Raw genomic sequence first — 22788 nt, 5'->3', positions numbered from 1 at the left:
ATGTTAGTACTGAATCATTGTGATTTTGCTCCCCCAATAGTACTAGCAGAAATAGGGGTAATAATAAAGTGGTAATTCGCACAAGGTAGGAGAGTGGAAAAACAAAACGAGATACATTAGGTGAATGTAAAACGAAGACCTCGTTGGGGGGAAAAAGGCATGCCCAGAATAAACAGATGTGGAAGCTGAACAATTCATCACCCTCTGTTCTTGCAGGGAACCTCTGCAAACCTGAAGGTTATTTGTATATTTAGCAGATGGTGCTTGCGTCCTTTCATATCATTGTTTTAGTATTTAAAAAATATTATAAGGCACAGGCCAATTTGAGAGCAGTTTACAGCTCCTTGGAAGGGAGAAAGTGGATAGGTATTATTAGAGACCCCCCCTCCAGCCCCCCCACCTCACTGCCTAATCTTGGAAGGTGTTGACACTGTGTGTCCCTTGACTCGGGAGCAGAGAGTGTGGCCAATTATGCCACACTATTGGTCTCTCAGTCAACAGATATCAAGTGTCAATATCAAACACAGATAATAAATGTGAACAAATACTGTCTACTGAATGTCTGAAATTTGAAAGGAACAAATTTGAGTGCCTGTAAATTCTTTATTATCAAAAGCTCTTCTCCCATTCCCTGGAAACATGAGCTATTGTTAATTGTTTTTTACACACTTTTGGTCACCTGGGTACCTGTGAAAGTCTTGGGTCTTTTCTAAAGTACTTTTGGGTTAGGGGTGTGTGTATATAGGGCAAGCTCCTGAGGAATGCCTGTCACAAAGACCTGAATTACCGTATTTCCCCATGTATAAGACACACCCTTTTTTGAAAAATTTGGGGACTGAAAACTGGGGCATCTTTTACAGTGGTTGTAGATTTCTTTACTTGCATTTCCCGCTTTTTCATGTGGATGAGGAGTTGTATGAATTTTATGATGAATAAAACTTGAGCCTGACCAGGCAGTGGCGCAGTGAATAGAGCGTTGGACTGGGATGCAGAAGACCCAGGTTCGAGACCCCGAGGTTGCCAGCTTGAGCGCGAGCTCATCTGGCTTGAACAAGAAAAGCTCACCAGCTTGGACCCAAGGTCGCTGGCTCGAGCAAGGGGTCACTTGGTCTGCTGAAGGCCCGCGGTCAAGGGACATATGAGAAAGCAATCAATGAACAACTAAGGTGTTGCAACGAGAAACTGATGATTGATGCTTCTCATCTCCCTCCGTTCCTGTCTGTCTGTCCCTATCTATCTCTCTCTCTGACTCTCTCTCTGTTCCTCTAAAAAAACAAACAAACAAAAAAACAACAACAAAAAAACCCCTTGAGTTTAATAACTTTATGTAATACAGGTACATTTTTTTTTTCAAATTTCGGCCCCGAATTAAGGTGTGTCTTATACATGGGAGCATTTTATACATGGGGAAATATGGTATCCACTGAAAGAAAGGAAGGACTCCTGCCCCACCTGGGCTGTATTCTGTAGCCCCTCAGGAATCTGGTTCTGTAGGAGTGAGTTTGCTTCTTTCTGACTTCCTTTCCATGAGACTGCTGTGTCTCAGTCTGTGGACAAACAGTTCAGGGCAGCAGCATCTGCAACAGTACTCAGGTGTAGGACAAATTCTTTCATTTCCTCCCTCCACTGCTGCGCAGGCCCCAACTCTTTGCCTTTACCTGGAGATGGACAGCAGACTTCTTTATGAGAAAAATAAGATAGTCATAAAGATATGTTGATATCAGTAATGACACAGATGTAGAAGAGGGTGGAGGACTTTTAAGAACCACAGAGAGGCACGTGTGATAGGAGGACCCTGTGATAGAAGGGCCAGCCCTGGAATCTGGCCTGACTTAAAACGTGCTGGGTAAATCACCACCTCTTCTTTTTAAGCTTCAGAAATCTGACCCCTAAAATGAGTTGATTGGACTAGCTATCTGTATATTTTTCTTTCTTTTCTTTTTTCTTTTTTCTCCCCTCCCCTCCCCTCCCCTCCCCTCCCCTCCCCTCCCCTCCCCTCCCTCTTTCTGTTTTTTAATGTCTATGTATTTTTATCTTGTTTCTAGGATATATCCTCAACTTTCTTTTGTGCTCTGTAGATCTGTTTATTAAGGCTCCAAATTTAATTTCTGGGTTAAAAATATATTTGTGTATATGTGTGTGTGTGTTTAAAACAGAATCAAATAAATCCTTGCTAGTTGAATAGAAGAACGGGCTTTCCTTTCTGTCTCTGCCTTCACCTAGTTCCCCATGTTTGGGCAGTGTGCTAGGGTCTACCGCCTTCCTTACCCGACCTTGACCAAGGTTGAAATTTAAAGGGATGAAAGTCATGTGCATAACCTCTACCTCTGCAGGTCTCACTTGACAGTACAGTTCTCTCAAATAAGCTTCTGTGTTAATTGACAGTTTTTTCTAAAAAGGAGTTTATATTTAGAGGAAGAAAAAAAATGACAGAAATGCTTTTATGCTGTTCCCTTGACCCCATCAGAACATCTGTGTGGGCGGCAGATTGGCAGTGGATGCAGGAGTCAGGTATCCTTCTCTCTACTGCTGCTTTTTAGGCTGAATATATGAGGAGACGAATGGAGAGACTGTGCATATGTCTGAAAGGAGATTCTTGAGAATGAGTGATTGCTTGCATCATCCTGACCTTTTAATTTTTTCTGTCCACATTGTGGATGAAGTAGAACAACAGAAACAGTTTAACACTGATTGTGAAAGCTCACTAGGTAACATTGACGAGGTCATTCTAGCCATGCTTCCCTGGCAGGTAATAGTTTGCTACTCTTCAAGAGTATCTGTAAACTCAAGCCCTGCAATGGGATAAGTCGTTTTGTGTGCTGCTCTTTATTGTCCCTTTCAGAGGCATTCTGTCAGCGAAGATTCTTGGATCAGGGGTCCAACCCTGTGTATCTGTAGCATTGGTCATGCTGTACTAAATTTCCCTGTGAGAAGAAATCATGTCTTAATATTTACTAGATTGGAGTAAACACAGGAATTGGCCTGTATTTGCTATTCTCAGTATTTGCTGATTGTGTGGAAGGTTAGGTGACTATGAGAAATTGACAATGCAGTTATTGGGGATTTGCATGCTAGTATATGAGCCATCGACCTTTGAGTGGCCACAGATATCACAGAATTTCCCCTTATGTAACAGGAGACATAGGTCACAGGGAGTTTGATGATGACCTATGGTTAGAGTACGTCCACTCCACTCCTCAGATGAACTCAGAGCCCCACACTCTCAAAGAGGACATAACAAACTTATCCTTGTGTATGTAGAAATAAGTTCTAGGTACATGTAAATAAATATAGAATAAGTTGCTGTACATGTAAAGTAAAGGCATGTCTCCAAATGGTTATCCATTTAATGTTTTTTAATGTTTTAGGGGTGTGTTTGTTACTTTTCAACCAGCATGTGTCGCCATACCAAATTTTATACAGACCCGGTGGAGGCTGTCAAAGATATCCCCGATGGTGCCAAGATCCTGGTCGGTGGTGAGTCATGTGATATTTTTCCTTTTGATGGTATTGCCTATGTGTTTTCAGTGAAGCAGGGAAAGCCCAGTTGCAAAGCTAGGGAGATGAGAAATGCCAGTTATTTTATTACTCGGTTATTATTTATTTATTCTTTTATTTATTTATTACATGCCACATTATCTGGTATTTTATTACTTTCCCCTTCATGAAAGTTTAGCAAGGTTTAAAACATTATATTTTTTCATTTTCATTCCTTTTGTGGCTCTCTTTTCTATTATTTTGAAAAGTCAGAGTTTACTAGTTGCTTTAAAAAAAAGCCCTAGAATTTTGAGAATTCATTTAACTGAAAATGTTTGCACTGGTCTCTTCGGCCCACGTCCCGCCATCCTTTTGTTTGACTTCATTTGATGAGCGAGAGAACACATGAGCATCGAACTGCTATTGAGCCTCCCGAGTTCTGTTGCTTTTTGGGTTTGGAATGTCTTTGAGAACTACTGTTGCACTGTCTTGAGACTTGCTGCCTGATTCCTATAAATTTATCTGGGTTTCTCTAACCAACGCAGTGGCTCAGCTGGTTAGAGCATTGTCCTGGTAAGCCAAAGTTGTGGGTTCTGTCCCCAGGCAGGGCACATACAAGAGTCAATCAATGAATGCATAAATAAGTGAAACAACAAACTGATGTTTCTATCTGTGTCTCTCTAAAATAAAAAAAAAATAAATCATTTGTTTGGGTTTCTAGCCTTCCACCAAAAGAATCAAGGCTTATTTTTAGGGGTGCCCTTCCTTCTTTGCTTCTTCCCTCCCTCCCTCCCTCCCTCCCTTCCATTGATCAATCATTGAATGCCCATTTTAAATCCATTACTATTTGAGGAATTTTGGAAAATGTAAAGAAATGAAAGCCATTGGTTTAGGCTTCCAAGTCTACAAAATATTATGAGGCTTCTAAAACAAACATGCTTGGAAAAGTGACTGTATGAGGGTCACAGTGTAAGGTGGGACAGTCATGAATCTGTCATTGAGTGCAAAAGAGCGATATGTAGCCATAGTAACACATTGCACTTGGCTTTCTACTTACGCGTCAAAGACTTGACCGTGATGTCTGGTGCTATATATTGGCTTCAAACATTTGGATATAGCCCTACCATCATTTATTGAGTTGCTGAGATATATCTGTGCATTTTGTTTAGCAGGTCTAACAATATGCTTTATATAATTTAATATATATATATATATTTTTTTCTGAAGCTGGAAACGGGGAGACAGTCAGACAGACTCCCGCATGCGCCCGACCGGGATCCACCCAGCACGCCCACCAGGGGCAACGCTCTGCTCACCAGGGGGCGATGCACTGCACCTCCGGGGCGTTGCTCTGTTGCAACCAGAGCCACTCTAGCGCCTGGGGCAGAGGCCAAGGAACCATCCCCAGCACCTGGGCCATCTTTGCTCCCATGGAGCCTTGGCTGCGGGAGGGGAAGAGAGAGACAGAGAGGAAGGAGAGGGGGAGGGGTGGAGAAGCAGAAGGGCGCTTCTCCTGTGTGCCCTGGCTGGGAATCGAACCCGGGATCTCTGCACGCCAGGCCGACGCTCTACCACTGAGCCAACCTGCCAGAGCCCCCCCCCCCTTTTTTTTAAAGAGACTAAAACATTTCTCTGACACAGCATCACTCTCTTCACAAACTGTTCATCTCTTTGGCTCATTTCAGGTTTTGGGTTATGTGGAATTCCGGAGAATCTCATTGGAGCTTTGCTCAAGACCGGCGTCAAAGGGCTCACTGCAGTCAGCAACAATGCAGGGTTGGTGCATTTTATTTTATTTTATTTTATTTTATTTTATTTTATTTTATTTATTTATTTTTCTGGGTCCTTCCGGGAAGCACCGGAAGACCTACTAGACAAATTCAAAAAGAGCACTAAGGGGGTTGGTGCATTTTAAAACAATTGTATTGAAAGAAAGGAAAGTTCTTCATATTTAAACAAAGTCTATCAGTGAAGTGAAAATTTTCCCCATTTACATGAGCAACATGCTCGCGTATCAAATTCAAGCGTGGTGGTTACATTAACTCAAATACTTTTCCTACCACACTTCATAGTCATAAGTGGATTGAAGGAGACCTACATGATTTTATATCTTTATCTGGTATGCTTTATTTTAATTTCAAATATATTGTTGAAGTTAAAAAATATATATATTTTAAAATAGAATCCTATATTTTAAAGTTTAGAGATGTTCCTTTATGTTATATTATATATAAAGGAAGGTGGACCTCAATTTGAAATCTGTAAGTCCTTTCTTTTGGTTACGTCATGCCTCTGGGTGATAGGTAAGGAATGCCATTCATTATTTTAAAAAGTTGCTGGTCTTGGTAGCAGGAGAATATGCAGCCAGGATCACATTAAAGTGGTCTGCAATAAGCCATAACATTTTAATAATGAATGACATGCTTGTTAAGGTATGTCTAGTTATGAAGGAAAAGGCTATTTTTATACAAAATGACAAATTACCAGCTCTCTGTCAATAATGAAAGACTGGAAATCTTTAAAAAATTGTTTAATGAACAACCTGTCAGTTTAGCCTATTCGTAAATGCAATTTAGACTAAATAACACAGGTTGTTTAGGGTACAAAACTGGTCCTACATTTGTGCTCATTTTCCTTTTGCTGAGTTCACTTATGCCGTTCTTTTCATCTGGAAGGTTCTCCCACCTCTTTTCACTGTGTATCCATGTCTTTTCCACTTTTGAGAATTTGACTCAATTTACATATCATCAGAGAAGCCTTCCCCAAGTATAGAACTTCTCTTGCCTTCATTGACTTTTAGCCTTTCTTTGTATCCACAATTGCAGTCATTCTCTCGGACACACATTATAGGCTGCTCCTATGACATGGTAGGGTAGTTCTCTGCTCCCTACTGTGTGTTTATCAGCCCAGGAGTCTCAGAGTCACTAAGTGTTAGAGCTGGACAGGATTGTAGCAGTCACCTGTTCCAGTTCCCTCATCTGTTAATGGAGAAGTAACTTATTCAGTCACTTAACATTTCTGGAACACATCTAGTTCCCTTTGAGCCTGACCTGTGGTGGCGCAGTGGGTAAAAGCATCAACCTGGAACACTGAGGTCACCAGTTCAAAACCCTGGGCTTGTCTGGTCAAGGCACATATGGGAGTTGATGCTTTCTGCTCCTCCCCCCTTCTCTTTCTCTTGTCTCCTCTCTCTAAAAAATGAATAAATTAAAAAAAAATCTAAAAAATACTTTTGATGGTCAGTATTTTGTTGGGTTTTCCAGATAGCTCAGTGCTTACAAGGGGTGGTATAATATATATTGCTCATAAAAATTGGGGGATATTTCAAAATGAATACGAAGTGATAAAATAGCCTCTAATTTTTGTGAGCAGTGTATATATTCTAGTTGCAGAATGGGTGCTGATAACCTGTTTCATTGAACACAGAGAATGTTTGCACACTTTCATGGGCAGTTGATTCTCTTAATTAAGAGGTTTAAATCCTAGAGGTCCGCAGTAATGAGGGCTTTGTTGTAGCCATTTTAGTCAGATAAATGAGAAAAACTTAACATTGCTTCATTGGAGAACCAATGACATGGTTTGAATTGTTAGATAAGTGGAGAGAACTTGGAATTAGAAGTAATTATTCACTCATTTAGAAAGAGGCTCATTTTATGGAAAAAATCTGCTTGAATTGGAAGCCTTTACAGAGCTCGGGAGTCGTGATTATTTTTGTTTTGTGTGTTTGTTTTCGGTAATCGGGAAGACTTGTTGCCATGAGGTACCACTTCCCTTGGAATGAGTAGTATCTACTAGCCTAGAAAAGATAAACCCTCCCTTAGAATGCCTCAGATGAATCAATACTTTGACGTGGATTGATGAGGAAGATAGGAAAAATTGAGAATGTGCTTTTCATTGATTTTTAGAAGATTTTAACATGTAAATTACAAGTCTGTATGAACAAAAATTTTCACAACAATGTATCAGCCAATTAAATCACAGAGCCATGGAAAGAAAGGGTGTGTTCATTTCCTCATGGCAAAATTGTTTTATTGATAGATAACAGTTCTTTTTTTTTTCTGAAGTGAGAAGCAGGCAGGCAGACAGACAGACTCCCGCATGCACCCAACCAGGATCCACCCGGCATGCCTACCAGGGGGCGATGCTCTGCCGCGACCAGAGCCATCCTCAGTGCCTGAGGCAGAGGCCATGTAGCTGTCCTCAGCGCCCGGGCCACTTTGCTCCAGTGGAGCCTTGGCTGTGTGAGAGGAAGAGAGAGACAGAGAGGAAGGAGAGGGGGAGGGGTGGAGAAGCAGATGGGTGCTTCTCCTGTGTGCCCTGGCTGGGAATTGAACCCGGGACTTCCACACACCGGGCCAATGCTCTACCCTTAACCAGGGCCTAAATAGCAGTTCTTGAAGGTGGGATTTAGACAACTACAAGAGCAGCCACACTTACATGTGGGGGACTAATAAATACTGCCTAGTAAGATACATGGACCTGTGCTTGTGATTACAGTACTAGTACCTGTGTATGTTACTGTCCTAGTGGGGTACAGGGATTCTGTGAGGGCCGACTCTAAATAAAATTTCTGGTTCTGCACCAATGATTTTAAACCAGGAGGTAAAGACAAGTGGCTCTTTCACTGTTTCTGTTTCCTTGTTGATGTGGCTGCATCTCTAATGGCCTCTGACGGTTCAGTGGAGAGATCGAGGCCACCTTGGCTGATTGTAAGCATTCCCCCAAGATTTAGTTCTTTTGTCTGAGAAGGGCTACCACTGCCTGGGGTATGCACTTGAACTTGTCTGCTTAGCTCATAGAAGATTTCACTTTTCCCGTGTAACTACATATGTCACAAATTAACCTTATTTATAAACACAGCACTTGTTTTAATGTTCTTGATATTATTAGAGTAAATATAAATTGGGTAATTGAGACTTATTATGTCTAAAATGAGAGTAAGCAAGAAACACAGTTTGGTAAATGGTTGCCACTTTATTCTTATTAGAGTTTCATTTTGACCAGAATAGCCAATTAGTGAGATTTTAGAAAATGAAAATCAAGTTTCATAAATATTTGCAGAACATTGATATTTTCCATGAAATATTTTCTGCTTTACAGTATGTATTTCTTTAAGTAATTCTTGGATTTAGACATCTTTAACCCCTAAAGCATGTGAAACCAGTTTGTCGTGCTACAGGATAGCACTAATCTCTCTCTTGTTACGTGTGCTAGCAAGATAATCGCTTCGAAAGCTCATGGGAATTATCTTTACTATCAAAGCTGCAGAATGCTTTAATACATGTTCCTCTCTGAAAGTTAGTATGTTCCTCATACTAATTATATACATATGTCTTTCTTCTCTCTTACATTGTAAGGGCCTTGCCTTTTATTATTTTTGTGTCATCATTGGCAAGAAGGATACTCTAATTTATTGCAGTGTCTGTGTAAGAGATAGTGTAAGTCACTCTATGAGCTACCTACCAGCACTTTTTGAGGTATTCACACTGTGTCCTGGGCCAGGTAAACTGGGCTTAGCATCTTACGTACTGCTTGGTTGCCATGCCCAGTTCTAGTCCAGAAACAAAAAACAAATACACATGGTTTTCAGAGCCAAGATCAACAAATACAGAAAGGTCATCTCCAAACAGAGCCAAGTTCAAGTGTATAGTAGGTTGAAAAGCCAAATAGACACCCATGAAAAAGTGCTTAGAAAACTTACCAGGTCAATGAATGACCAAGTATATTCTGGTTGATGGTACATAGTTGTGCACTTGGAGCGAGTCTCAGGTCTATAATACTACAGAAAGCAAATGGACTATACCACCTTCATGGATTATTTTATTATGATATAATTTAGGCAGGGCTCCAGAGGATGTCAGTGGTGCTCTTATATTGGATAACTGAGAAAGTTTACCAAAGAAACTTTAAAAAAAAAAATTTTTTTTAATAGAATTCAGAGGGGGAGAGAGAGAAACATTGATTTATTGTTCTTCTTACTTATGCATTCACTGATTGACTCTTGTATGTGCCCTGGCCAGGGATCAAACCCACAACCTTGGTGTATTGGGATGGTGCTTTCACCATCTGAGCTACTCAGTCAGGGCCCAGAGGGACTCTTTTCAAAGAAATGATCAGGACTCAGGGAAAGCGCCTGAGTTCGGAAGCGCCCTGGGGTTAGGAGCAGAGGATCCCCAGCCCTATGCAGATGGTATGAGTGGAGGGAGCTGTTGGAACCTGGAACAGAGCTCTCCAGAGAGGGCTATTCAATATGCTGTAACTTCTCAGGGAGCAGGCCAGGGGAATAGAAATCCTGACACTATTCTCCTCTCACCCCCACCCTCCTGATGGCACCTCCCATTCGCTGGGCCCAATCAGAGGTGGCTGGCCCCAACCCAAAGCCAGAGAATAAGGGAAACAATGACCCAGCCCACACACCTCTGTGGTCCCAGGCACAGGGCTGGCTGAATGATGCGGAGGGACAAATAGGACCTACCCAGCATCCGCCCAGATGACTTTCATTCCTGTTAGAGGGGAGCCAGTGAGGAGGGGGCAGGGAACTCGAGCAGTAAATTCATCTGAAAAGGGTTCAGCGAATGTCTCTGTAGTGCCCTCTGTGTGGTGTGCTTCCAGGTGATTGGGGCCCGACAGTGAGCAAACCAGCACCGGCTCTCTGCCAATGGGGAGCGGTGGACAATACGTAGTAAACATGAGAAAATAAGTAAATGCCCACTATGTTCGAAGGTGATAGAGAGGGCTGTGCAAAACAGAAAAGGAGTAAGGGGGCCTGGGAATGTAAAGGTGGAGGGCCAGGCTTACGGAGAACATGGGCAGTCACGCGGGACTCATGGAGGGAGTTAGCCGGAAACCTGAAGGAAGTGAGCGGGAGAGCCACGCAGCTATGGGGGAAGCTGTTGGGGACACAGGAAGGCCAGAGTGAAGGCCCCAGGCAGGATTCCTGGGCGTTTGGGTGACTAAGGAGGAGGCCAGTACAGGTGGAGCAGAAAGGAAAGGAAGGGGGCAGAGTGAAGTCAGACGTAACCAGGCCCCATCCCTGGGGGCCGTGCAGCCACCCGGGAGGCCATTGCTGTTACTCCGAGTAAGCGAATCCCACTGCAGGGTTTGAGCGGAGCTGTGACACGGAGGGACATTTTATTTTATATCGATGTTTTTGGCTGTCATTTTGTGAGTAGATCAAAGGGGCCTGCAGTGGCAGCTGGTAAGGTTACTGCAGTGTCCCCAGGTAAGAGATGGTGTAGGTCATGGGAGGGAGAGAGAACATCTAAGATTTCAGATAGATTTTGAAGGTGGGGTTAGGATGACCCAGTAGCGTGTGAAAGAGAAGTCGAAGGTCACCTCTTTCGTTTTGTACTAAAGATCTGGAAGGATGGGGCTGCCCTCAGGAGAGATGGAGCAGGCTGCAAGTGGAGCAGAATTTAAGGGAACAAAATCCTTAATGTGGAGAACCAAGGGCCTACAAAGGTGTTAATTAAGAGTATATAAAATACAAACACAACACAAGTTTTATGTGTATGAGCATGTAGGGGAAGAACTAATTTTCCAAGAGATACAGAATCTTGAGTGTTTGGAGTCCTCTACTGGACAACTGTATTATTAATCTTCAGGGGATTTTCCCCATATGGCCAAAGTACACTTGAAAATATTTGTAATTTAGGCTCTACTTTTCTTCTTTTTTATTTATTTTATTTTTTCTCCCAAAGTGAGAAGCGGGGTGGGGTGGGAAGACAGACAGACTCCTGCATGCGCCCAGCCAGGATCCACCCAGCAAGCCCACTAGAGGCCGTTGCTGTGTTGTGGCCATAGCCATTCTACTGCCTGAGGTGGAGACCATGGAGCCATCCTCACTGCCTGAGCCAACTTTACTCCAATGGAGCCTTGGCTGCGGGAAGAGAAGAGAGAGATAGAGAAAAAGGAGAGGGGGAAGGCTGTAGAAGCAGGTGGGCACTTCTCCTGTGTGCTCTGGCCAGGAATCAAACCCGGGACTTCCACACGCTGGGCTGATGCTCTACCGCTGAGGCTCTAGTTTTCTTTTGAAACTAGTGAGAGTATATCGTATGGCTGGTTTTTATATCCATGGCAGGGGTGGGAATGTTACTAGATTTTGTATTGGAAGGCTTAGGACTATGAAAAATGTTCAGAAGAAGGTTGACGGTTACCTGTCCCCTGGATTACTTTGAAGTATTCAGGTGTCAGGACTGCCTGGGGGCTGTTAGAGATTTGGAAATGATACATTCTGAGAATGAGGAAAGGGTCAGTTGAGCAGGAATGGCTCTTGTGTGTGTGAAGCATGTGAGGATGGAGGGTGGAGGGAAGGTAGGCATCAAGAGAATGTGGGTTACATGCCTCGTGGTAGGATTCCTTTAAATTAATGCAATTTTGTGTTTTTGCCTATTGGCGACATTAATGCTCTACCAGACGTTCCTTTGATTGTAAGCTGCTTGAATTTTCCTCCCAGGGTTGACAACTTTGGCTTGGGCCTTCTACTTAAGTCCAGGCAGATCAAACGCATGATCTCTTCGTACGTGGGGGAAAATGCGGAATTTGAGCGGCAGTACTTAGCTGGGGAATTAGAAGTGGAGCTGACCCCTCAGGTAAGAAAGTTCTCTGCTTTTCTTTTATACTACTATCTTATTTTAAAATTTATCTTTTTCTCCCTGCTGTGTCTTTGTGCAACACAGGTCAGGCAGAGAAAATGCTATTTTGGAGGTCACATGAGCTAATTGCTAGAGTCTAACTCTGTGCAACAGAAAAAGGAGATATTTCTAATAAAAAAAATACCTAGGCTCTAAGATACATTTCAAAGCTTGGCACCATAATGCACATTGTGCTGGAAAAATGCAAAAGAACTTGCTGAAATGTTTGAGGATTGTCCTAAAAGTCAGTTCATACAAATCATAGGATTAGTAATTTATGTGGAATCCGGTCTTGCAGAGGCAGATTAGGAGGGTGAAGTCTTTGGGGAGGGGGGTGGAGTGAAACTGACTACATCAGAAGAAGTTCTGGGATTAGAGCCCCCGGTCCCTGGGAAGTGTCATTACAAAGCAAGCAGTTACCAAAACTAATCTAGCGAGTTCCCACTCATTTCCACACCATCTCTTTTGGTGAACATGGGCTACATTGAAGAGTTTAGAGTAGAGGAACGCAAACTTTTGGAAGGCATCTATGTCAAGCAGGGGTCTACAGGCTGTGTGTGTTTGCATCTCATTTTGGCGTGGGTTCTGAAACAGAGCCTACGAAATGATACAATGTGGAAGAATTTTATAAAGACTTTAAGGGAACAGTTAGTTCTTTCTACCTGAGGCTTCACAGTGCCACTTAGGGTCACATATGGCCTCCCGTTCTTGGTGTTTACCCATTTTCATTTAAAGTTTTCTTTCTTTCCTTTTTTTTCTTTTTTAAATTAGCAAAAGATATACTATCTTAGTCTGCTTGTGGTACTAGAGCAACAATACCACAGACTGGGGGGGAGGGGGTTAAACAATGGAAATTTGTTTCTCATTGTTCTGGTGGGAAGTGTAAGATCCAAGTGTCAGCTGATTTGGTTCTTGGAGGGGGTGATAGGATGGGAGGAGAGAGAAGAGAGCATGAGCGAGTGAGCACATGCAAGTAAAGTACTTGGGAGCTCTTTCGTGTGTGTTTTTGTGTGTGTGTTTTATTATTATTTTTTTCTTTTGTCTATTTGTTTAGGGATCTTATCTTATAAGAATATGAATCCTAATGACTCAGAGCCCTACTGTTAAGACCTTGTTTAACCCAGATGATTTCCAGAAAGGCCTTATCTCCAAATACAGTCATTCGCAGGGGTTAAGTCTTTCCTACGTGAATTTTGGGGGGATGTAATTCAGTGCACAGCACACACGTTTCCTCGTCACATTGTCGGTTGAGCTACCTTATCCTTTGTATTTGGAGCTATGGAAGATTAATCTTTTCTATCTTGCCATCCTCCTTATTTTGTCAGAGGCCGTATATGTGGGAGAGGAACTTCCTTAATATTTCTTTTATGGTCTTTCTTTAAGCTGAAAGAAGTCAGCTCCCTCCCTAGTTTAGTGGCACATAAATAAACATGGGCCCTGGCCTGGGAGCCAGGAAGGAGGGTTGGTGAAGTGTCAGGGACCAGGACTCCCTTTGGTGGAACCTGCAGAAGTCCTGTCTCCAGGAACTTTCAATGTCCAGGCCCTGAGCCAGGGGACACAGAAGGAGCAAAGTGTTTGTGGTAAGTGGACATAAAACACATTTTAAACAAGGGGTGATATTAGGATTGTTTGAGGATTGAATTTTTGTGAATGTTGTTACCTTAAAATACCCAGAACACAAAGGAGAGTCATTAGATAGAGTAGATATATAGTCACCTGTAAGATTTTCCGTTGAGGCCCCAGAATATTCCACATGCTTGAGTGACTCAGTATTTAAATGCTAATGATTAGCCCTTTCTTTGAGTTAAGGCCCCAGTTAAAGTAGAAAATTGTTTTTAGGTAGGACAATATTAACACCTTGTCGTTAATACCTAACCCTGGTTCTCACTACTGATTAACCATGTAGCTGTCCAGTGTGACCATGCTGTCACTGGACTGTGACAAGTTTTTCGGTGGTGGGGAGGGTGTCAGGGCATGTGCAGGGCCAGTTTATTCCACCGTGGGCAAACTGGGTGGGAAGGCATTGGGGGTGGGAGAGAGCTAAGACAGGGCATTTGAAGTCACTGGCACCCAGCAGGGGATGAAGATGACCAATTGATTAAGAGAAGGGACAGAGAAACTTGGCTGACAGCTGTTTCTACTCTGAAATGAAATTTGAAGCACTCTGACCTTTTCAAAACCAATTTGTCTATATGTTGTATTCTTTACCTAACTTTGGCTTTTCCCTTGGTTAGTTAATAGACGAAATACTTAGAATGGTTTAGAATAAATTTGAAATCAATTTGAATGATTTGCGTTATTATTCTATAATGATCACTATTGTTACTAGTGAAAAGATTCAGGCCACCCCTACACATAGCACACAATAAAACACAGCATTTAATCTTACGGTTTTTTGATATGTAAAGTTGCAGTTACATACTGTACTTCAGATTTGAAAATGCATTTAAAAATATTACAGACTGATGTGTAGAAACCAGTAGGCACATGGACACCGAACACATGATTGTGTGAAGAAGCAGTTCCACCTTGTGGGTTAAGAATAGGGAGGCTATTGTCTTGAGAGGCAGTGACTGTTTTAAATTAATTTCTCAGGATGTTTTGTTAGTGAGATACATCAGTTTGCTGCACGGAGGACCGTTTAGGACAAGAAGCCCAGAGAGTAGTCACTGTGTCTGGGAATGCCCCTGTGACCACTTGCGGAAGTGCACTCGCTGACCTTTGCGTGAGGTGTCGCTTGCTCCCCTGCAGGGCTCTTTGGCAGAAAGGATTCGTGCAGGTGGGGCTGGCGTCCCCGCCTTCTACACCAGCACTGGCTACGGGACCCTGGTACAGGAAGGAGGGGCACCGATCAAATACAACAAGGACGGCAGCATCGCCATTGCCAGTAAGCCGAGAGAGGTGAGCAGTCACCCAGGTGACGTAGGACACTGCCACCAGCCTAGGGTTCCGGTGGGCTCCTGGGGTAAAGTAGCGTGAAATCATACTCCATCACTCGTTCACGTAAATGTATTAGGTCACATTTCCAGCTCAAACTGAGCATCTCCTAGTAACAAGTCACACAGAAAAACCGGAGTAAGTGAATGGTAAGAAACTGTAACCTGTAGGAGATGTGTGAATTAGAATTAGTTATCGGAAGTCATTTTGGGGGTAGACTTTTACATATGTAGGAGGCTTTATAGCTGCTGATTATGCTTCTATACGTAATAAATATGGTAGATGTCTGATCTGTATATTAAATTCTTCATGTTCAGGTTTCTAACGTGAATGTGGGACAAAAAAAAAACAACAAGCCAAAGAAATCACAAGTTTGTCTACAATCTTAAAAAAAAAAGGGAGATAGTAACATAGCGGAATGAATGGAGAGTTCTCACTATTGCCTTCATTTTGAATTCTGGACACAAGTGAGCTCTAAACTGATTGACTTCGTTTTGTTGGAAGTGCTGGGTAGGCTGGGGTCCCTTGGTGCTTGGTAACTTCGCTCACATGCTAGAAACGAACTCTAGATAATTGAGAGAATTCAGATTTGAGGCAACTTTTACACTAACATGGGCCACTGTTTTCTTTACTGTGTGTTTAGAATCCTTCCCATCTCCGTGCCCACGTGGCTCAGGTAGGTGAACATAGGTGTTTGCAGAAATGCTCAGCCTCTCTACAGGGAAGTGAAAACTTAGAAACAAGAGGGTGATCTTGTCGCCTTTCTTGTCCTTCTCTGGAGTTTAGCCTTTTTGCTTAAGCCAGTGGTTCTCAAAGTGTGCGCCAGGGTGCACTGGTGCTCCCTAGAAGATTTCCAGGTGCACCCTATGGTATTCCAGAGAAATATGTGCTTGTTGGAGACCAAAAAACCAATAGGGTTTTTGGAGTTTAGATTTTTGGGGGACAGAGGTGTGGGGAGTTGGCTGTAAGCTGACAGTCTGCCCAACCCCCACCTCACTTGCCTGATTAGGTTGCAAAGGCTGTTAAGCTGTGGTGCTGGATTGTTTACACTACCCACCATGTTCCCCGGAAAGACTGGAGGCAAGTTCCTTCTAGCCTTTGTTTTGTGTAAAGTTAAGATGATATGTATGGTGGGGGTTTTCTGTACTCAACACAATTAAGAGTAAAAGGAAATGAGAGTTTGCCTTTCAAATATATGCCCAAACATTGAAGAAATCGCTGGGACACATCAGACTCATGTTTCTCATAAACACAAGAATGAAAAAATTTAACACATTCACACCAGGACCTGCCAAATTTACTAAATCTTACTAAGAATGTATCTCTATATATAAAAAGATAACTTTTGGCCCTGGCCGGTTGGCTCAGCGGTAGAGTGTCGGCCTGGCGTGTGGGGCACCCGGGTTCGATTCCCGACCAGGGCACATAGGAGAAGCGCCCATTTGCTTCTCCACCCCCCCTCCTTCCTCTCTGTCTCTCTCTTCCCCACCCGCAGCCAAGGCTCCATTGGAGCAAAGATGGCCCGGGCGCTGGGGATGGCTCCTTGGCCCCAGCGCTAGAATGGCTCTGGTCGCGGCAGAGCGACGCCCTGGAGGGGCAGAGCATCGCCCCCTGGTGGGCAGAGTGTCACCCCTGATGGGCGTGCCGGGTGGATTCCCGTCGGGCGCATATGCGAGTCTGTCTGACTGTCTCTCCTCGTTTCCAGCTTCAGTAAAAGGAAAAAAAAAAAAGATAACTTTTTTGTTGTTTATTTTTAACCCCTTTTTTACAAATTCTAAAAAGCATAACAAAAAATGTAACATAAAAATGTTTTTTAATGTCAGAATAAATTTAATTGTGTTGTATTTATTTTAATTACCATAAAAGCACACTTGGACTTATATTTATTTTAATATTTGACTTAATTATTATAACATTTCTCAGAAATTTGTATATAGTGCGCCTACAATTATTTGTAGGATTTTAATTTTTTTTAATTTTTATTTTTATTTTTTTATAGTGACAGAGAGTCAGAGAGAGGGATAGATAGGGACAGACAGATAGGAACGGAGAGAGATGAGAAGCATCAATCATTAGTTTTTCGTTGCGACACCTTAATTGTTCATTGACTGCTTTCTCATATGTGCCTTGACCATGGGCCTTCAGCAGACTGAGTAACCCCTTGCTCCAGCCAGTGACCTTGGGTCCAAGCTGGTGAGCTTTTCTTGTTCAAACCAGATGAGCCCGTGCTCAAGCTGGCGACCTCGGGGTCTTGAACCTGGGTCTTACGCATCCCAATCCGATGCTCTATCCACTGCGCCACTGCCTGGTCAGGCTATTTGTAGGATTTTAAATGTGCCCCGACTTCAAAAAATATGAGAACCACTGGCTTAAGGTGACCTGTGAGACTTAGCTTTTATTTAACATTTTTTTTATATTCTGTCTTACTTGTTTCTTTACTTTCTAATTAAGTTTAAAAAGTTCTTGACAAAGTAAAAGGAGTCTAATTATTAAAATGGGTCTTAGTAATATAGATAAAGATGCCCAGAAAGGTTGGGTTAATCCTTTGAGAGCTTGTTAGCATTAACTCACCTTGGGAAAACATAGGCTAGACTAGACTCTGTCCTGGATACCTGGGTTCATTTCAATCTGGAGTCAGGTGCATGGACCTAATAGTTTTGTAGTTTTGTCTGGACCCTCTAGGAATATTACAAATCATTTCTTATGTCAATTCTGAAAATGCTATGAAGTATAGTCAAGAAGGGTCAGGGCAGAGAGAGTGATCAGTGGCTGGGGAGATGGTGTTTGGGATTACATTTGTAGAGACCTGAATAAACTAGGAGAATGAGCTGGGGGGGGGGGGAGCTCAGAGGGCTGTAAATCTGTCAGACGGAGGGAGGAAGACAAGGTCCTGAAGCAGGCTTGCCCTGTGTGTGGAACAGCAGGGCGGTGAGACTGGAACAGAGTGAATGAGACAGAGAGCAGTAGGATTGGAGGGTGAAGAAAGGCAGGGGCCAGATCCCGGGAGTTTGGATTTTAGTGAGTGTGGTGAGCAGCCAACAGAAAGTTGGTGGAAGTGATGTGCTCAGTGTTAAAGTTTGGCGTGTTGTAGCTGTTGAGAAGTGATGTGGTTTTTTGTTTTTGTTTTTTTGTAGGGACCAAGTGCAGCTGCAGTGAAAGAGATTAGAGGCTGTTTGTTAACCTAGGTGGGAATGTAAAGTGGTACCAGTGGAATTCATGAGAAGTGGTTGGAATTGGGGTACATGCCGCTAGTAAAGCCAGCAGGATTTACTGATGGATTGGTGGTAGGTGTGAGAACAGACAAGGATCGGCGTGCTGCTTACTGAGATGGGCCGAGCGTGGGGGGAGTCAGCAAGCTCCATTAGTGACCCTGTGCGGCTGAGATGTCCCCAGTCCCCAGGAGGAGGGGCTCAGAACGCTGCAGCCCGGGGAGGTGCAGAGCTGGGCTGGGAACATCAGGGTCATGGGCATATAGTGTTTAAGTCTGTGGGACCAGAGCAGTGGCTAGGGCTGGAGAGGAGATCGAGAACACCTATTGTGCCTTTAAAGGTCGGGAAGAGGCCTCTAAGCAGCAGGACAGAGGAACGGAACATGCCTAGCAAGTGAAACGGGAACCAGGAGGTTTACAGAGGAGGGTGTGACAACATGTGTCAGAGAGGGTGCAAGGCTGGGGAGTAGAGCCCAGGGAATTGGCCATTGGATCTGGAAACATAGAGGTCATGGTGACCTTAAAGAGTGATTTTTCTAGAATAGATTCAAGAAAGGAATGGAAAGATGAAGTTGAGATGATGAAACTCATGACTCTTGAGTTTAATAGCTAGTTTGACAAAACCAATTCGTCCCTTTATAACCCTTTGAGTAGTGAGTTTTTTTTCATGTTCGCTGACCCCCGGGAGTGAGTTTTTTTTTTCAAAAAATGAAATTAGTTCCAGTTACAATTTTATTAACTTAAAATCATGTTTGTTTGATAACCAATGTGTGGAAACAAGAAGAACATACATTTGCCTATTTTTAATGTTGCCTTACACATTTTTAAAATAAATCGATCATACTCTGGATGGTCGGGAAGCACAAGGATGTACATGAATGTTCGTACTACTCAAAGGGTTAAAAAACATACAGAATATTAGCTAAAGCTCACCAACTGCTAGTGTGTAGATCTACCAGGAAATTATATAATTAGAATTTAAAAACATTTTTTAAAACTTTCCGCTGGGTTAACATATATTTAGATTTATATGGAATTTTCTAGATTTCTATGTAAATATTATCATTGATGCTTACAGTGGTGACTCTTAAATACATAAGGTTTTTTTAAAAACTATATATTGATGTGCAGCTTATAAACATCTTTTATATAATTTGTCTAAGTTCATATTAAGAAGATCCGTATATTATATAATCATTATATTATAATGATTCTGTAAATTAATTAATCTTATCCAGCAGGAAGGTGGGATAATGTCTTTAAGGAAGCTGTTGTTTAAGAAAGGATTTCAGTTTTAAACTATAGTTAAAGAAGTTAATGTACCTCAACTTTTTTCTGAAGCTTTCTATAAAATTGCAGCCGTTTGTCCACTAGGGGGCACAGTGGGAATGGGAATGGAGTTCTGCTTTTCAGTGCTCCCATCCTGTGCAGAGATGGATGGAGCCTAGCTTTGTCTTTGGGTTGTTTCCAATGGCAGTTTGCTTGAAGCTGCTTCTCTTCTCCATCCTGCACCCTCCATTCACAGTAGAACTAAAGGCAATAAACATACACGAATCAATAGCATTCCGTTAGACCACTAATGGCAGAAGAGAAGGTGTAATAGAATAAAATATAACATTCATAATAGTGTCAGAAACTGGGAAGGACCTATGACTACACCTAAAATATATATCTAAAGTTTTTGGGGTTAAAATTATGCAACTACTAAAAGGTAGAATACTTCCAAAAATATTATGCTTATGGGTGGGAAGATATGGTGTGTTAATTCTCTCCAATGTCATCTACAAATTCTAGGAATTTTAATTAAAATCTCATCAAGTGATTATAGATTAATTAGAGATATGAATGAATTTTTATAACTATTTTATATATAAAAATAGCACTTTGGCCACTTCATGAAAATTATATAGTTTTTTTTTTTCCCTGCAGTACAGGGTACAAGGGACTATTTTTATATTCAATACATAACATATGCACACAAGTAATAAAATGAATGCTGATTTACACAGTCTCTACCTCAGTTCCTCAGACTGACCAAGCTCTCGCTTGTCTCTGAGCCTTTGCACAGGCTGTTCCCTTAGTCGCCCTTCCAGCACTTGGACAGCGTCGCAGTGGCCCACCATGACTCATGCTTGGGGTCTCTGTTTGGATTTAGAGTTCTGAGAAACAGTTCTGTCCCTCTGCTCTGCCTTTATCAGAGCACACAGCACAACCAAACAAGACCTGTGCAGATACCTGACGGTGCCCTCTCTGTCCTGCAGGTGAGAGAGTTCAAGGGTCAACATTTTATTTTGGAGGAAGCCATTACAGGCGATTATGCATTGGTGAAAGCATGGAAGGCAGACCGTGCGGGAAATGTCATTTTCAGGTAGTATGATGGTCTTAAAAAATATGAATGAAGTGCTTTTCATCAACTCTATATTTCCTAAATTATGATTACAATATGGATGTCTTGATGTGTTTGGTATTGAAAAATTTATTTTAAAATGGGAGTCTGTTCTGATTTCTCTGCTTGTTAACCATTTGTATCTATATACTGTCAATGAAAAAACAAACAGACTTCCAAACCTGTAAGAATTTTTTATCAGTTTATTTGAGCCATACTGTGGACAGTTGCCGGGAAGCAAAGTCTCAACAGCATGAGAAAATGCTCCTCCAATTGGCGATTTTACCACTTATTTTATACATTAGAATCAAAAGGGAAGACCTAAGAGGTTACATGAAATTGGTGATAAAGTAGCAGGAGAAAGCAAAGGGGGCGGAGATCTCTGCAATTGGGTAAAAGTGAAGGTGTATACATTAAAACCTCTTACATAGGAAGGCACTAGACCGCAAAGTTAATTAACATGATAATAATAACAATGGAGGGGTTTGTTGATTCCTGCTCTGGTGGGATGCCTGCCTGAGGGGTCAGGGAAAAGATTACTCCTACATTTCCAAGTGTTATCAGGGACATTATTGTAGATGCAGAAGGCAGCAGCAGGCTTCAAAGCAAACACTGATCTTTGTTCAGATACAGAATAGCTCCCTAGGACTTGACTACCCACCATGAACTGCTCTTAGTTAGAAAGGATTGATTTAGACCATCATGTGTTTACCTTAGTTCCCTGAGTTCACAAGGCCATTGAATAGGCTTTCCCTGAGCTTGTCAGGTTCAGTTTGTTGCCACATCTTGATTTATTAAAAAACAATTTTTTTCACCCACAATACCCTTGTATTTAGTCACATACAGATAATCTTTTCTCCTGTGTATTTTTGTCTCCAAGACCAGTTAAAATATTAACATGCTTAGAAAACATTAGAAAAGCACACAGTTATATTTTATTTTGATTTTGTTACTTGCCTAAGTTAACCTGCCTTAGTTACTTTTATATTCTGGAAATATGCTGCTAACAAAATTATTTTGGTTAGATCATCTCTAGTCCTATTGGTGTCATCTAGGAAATGCTTATAAAGGTTTTGTCTGGAAAGTTGTTTAACCTTAATAACAGTGAACATGCCTTCTCATTAACTGGATAGGCGAAGATATTCATCCCCAGGCTTAGTAGAGTTTAAGATCTTCTGATTACCCTAAACTCTCTTAATACCAAGTGTTTAATATTTTGGGTTTGTAGATTATATAGGTTTTTTGTTATTATTATGCTGCCTTTTAATATACACATAAAGGTTTCAAAAAACGTTTTTCAAAATGTTTGGTTTTAAAAATTTCACTTATTAGGTTACTGTATGGCCAGTAGCCGTGGCCACCATCACAGCCGCCTAGCCCGTGCAGGTTCGCATTTGATTCGGACAGACGGTAATGAAACAACGGAGCCAAGAACTGGTGGGCCATTACCTTTAATCCTAGCTCGCACCCGGTGGGCGAGTGAATACACACAGTGGGAATTACTTCCCTTTCCATTCAGGGCTCCCAAAGCCACTGACTTATCCGAGTTTCCTAGAATCAAAGGTTTCAACCTCACCAGCCTTATTCACCTCTGTTCCCCATCTCCTTCTCTCTGCACCAACTCTGCACAAACTGGCTTCCTTTTCAGCACCCCGCCATCTTGGCTGCCTCTCCTCTGCAATGCTGATGGCAGGATCTGAGTGAGAGCCCCCCACCCCATCTGCCTCATAGTGTAGAAATTAAAGCCTTTAAGCCAATATACAAATAAGAAAGTCTCTGATACAAAGCCACTTATCTAAGGCATAAATGGGATTCCTCCTAAGAGTACACCACCCCACATCATGCAACAGCCAAGGGTGTGGGGAAAAGCTTAGTTTTGAGAAGACCTTAGTATTAGACGGGAGGGAAAGGCTTAGTCTTAAAAGTAAGCCTTAGGCTATAGTGACTATGCCAGCTTACAGCCTGTCCCCAACACCCAAAGCGAGCAAACATATACATCATATTTACAAACTTATTTGACCAACAGTTACAGAAATGATTTTTCCCTCATAGCATTTTCATATACTGCTTATTTTTAAATAATTTTTTTATCTAGAAATTTAATTTAATGGGGTGACATTGGTCCATAGGAACACACAGGATAGACA

General features: G+C 42.1%; 1 protein-coding gene and 1 pseudogene across 1 annotated transcript in view; one reads left to right on the top strand and one right to left on the bottom strand.

The window, feature by feature from the left end:
* Nucleotides 1–22788, top strand: part of OXCT1 (3-oxoacid CoA-transferase 1) — a 145520-nt gene that overhangs the window by 8933 nt on the left and 113799 nt on the right. Inside the window, exons 2-6 of the mRNA XM_066240380.1 lie at nucleotides 3369–3477; nucleotides 5163–5253; nucleotides 11933–12068; nucleotides 14862–15011; nucleotides 20517–20623. Of these exons, the coding sequence (XP_066096477.1) occupies nucleotides 3369–3477; nucleotides 5163–5253; nucleotides 11933–12068; nucleotides 14862–15011; nucleotides 20517–20623 (593 nt within the window). The remainder of the gene's footprint in view (nucleotides 1–3368; nucleotides 3478–5162; nucleotides 5254–11932; nucleotides 12069–14861; nucleotides 15012–20516; nucleotides 20624–22788) is intronic.
* On the bottom strand, nucleotides 5316–5372 carry LOC136321128 (U7 small nuclear RNA; annotated as a pseudogene).

The sequence above is a fragment of the Saccopteryx bilineata genome, chromosome 1 (genome assembly GCF_036850765.1).
Source record: "Saccopteryx bilineata isolate mSacBil1 chromosome 1, mSacBil1_pri_phased_curated, whole genome shotgun sequence".
NCBI lineage: Eukaryota > Metazoa > Chordata > Mammalia > Chiroptera > Emballonuridae > Saccopteryx > Saccopteryx bilineata.
Note: the sequence above shows the minus strand (reverse complement) of the source record. Positions and strands in the feature narration are given on the sequence as shown.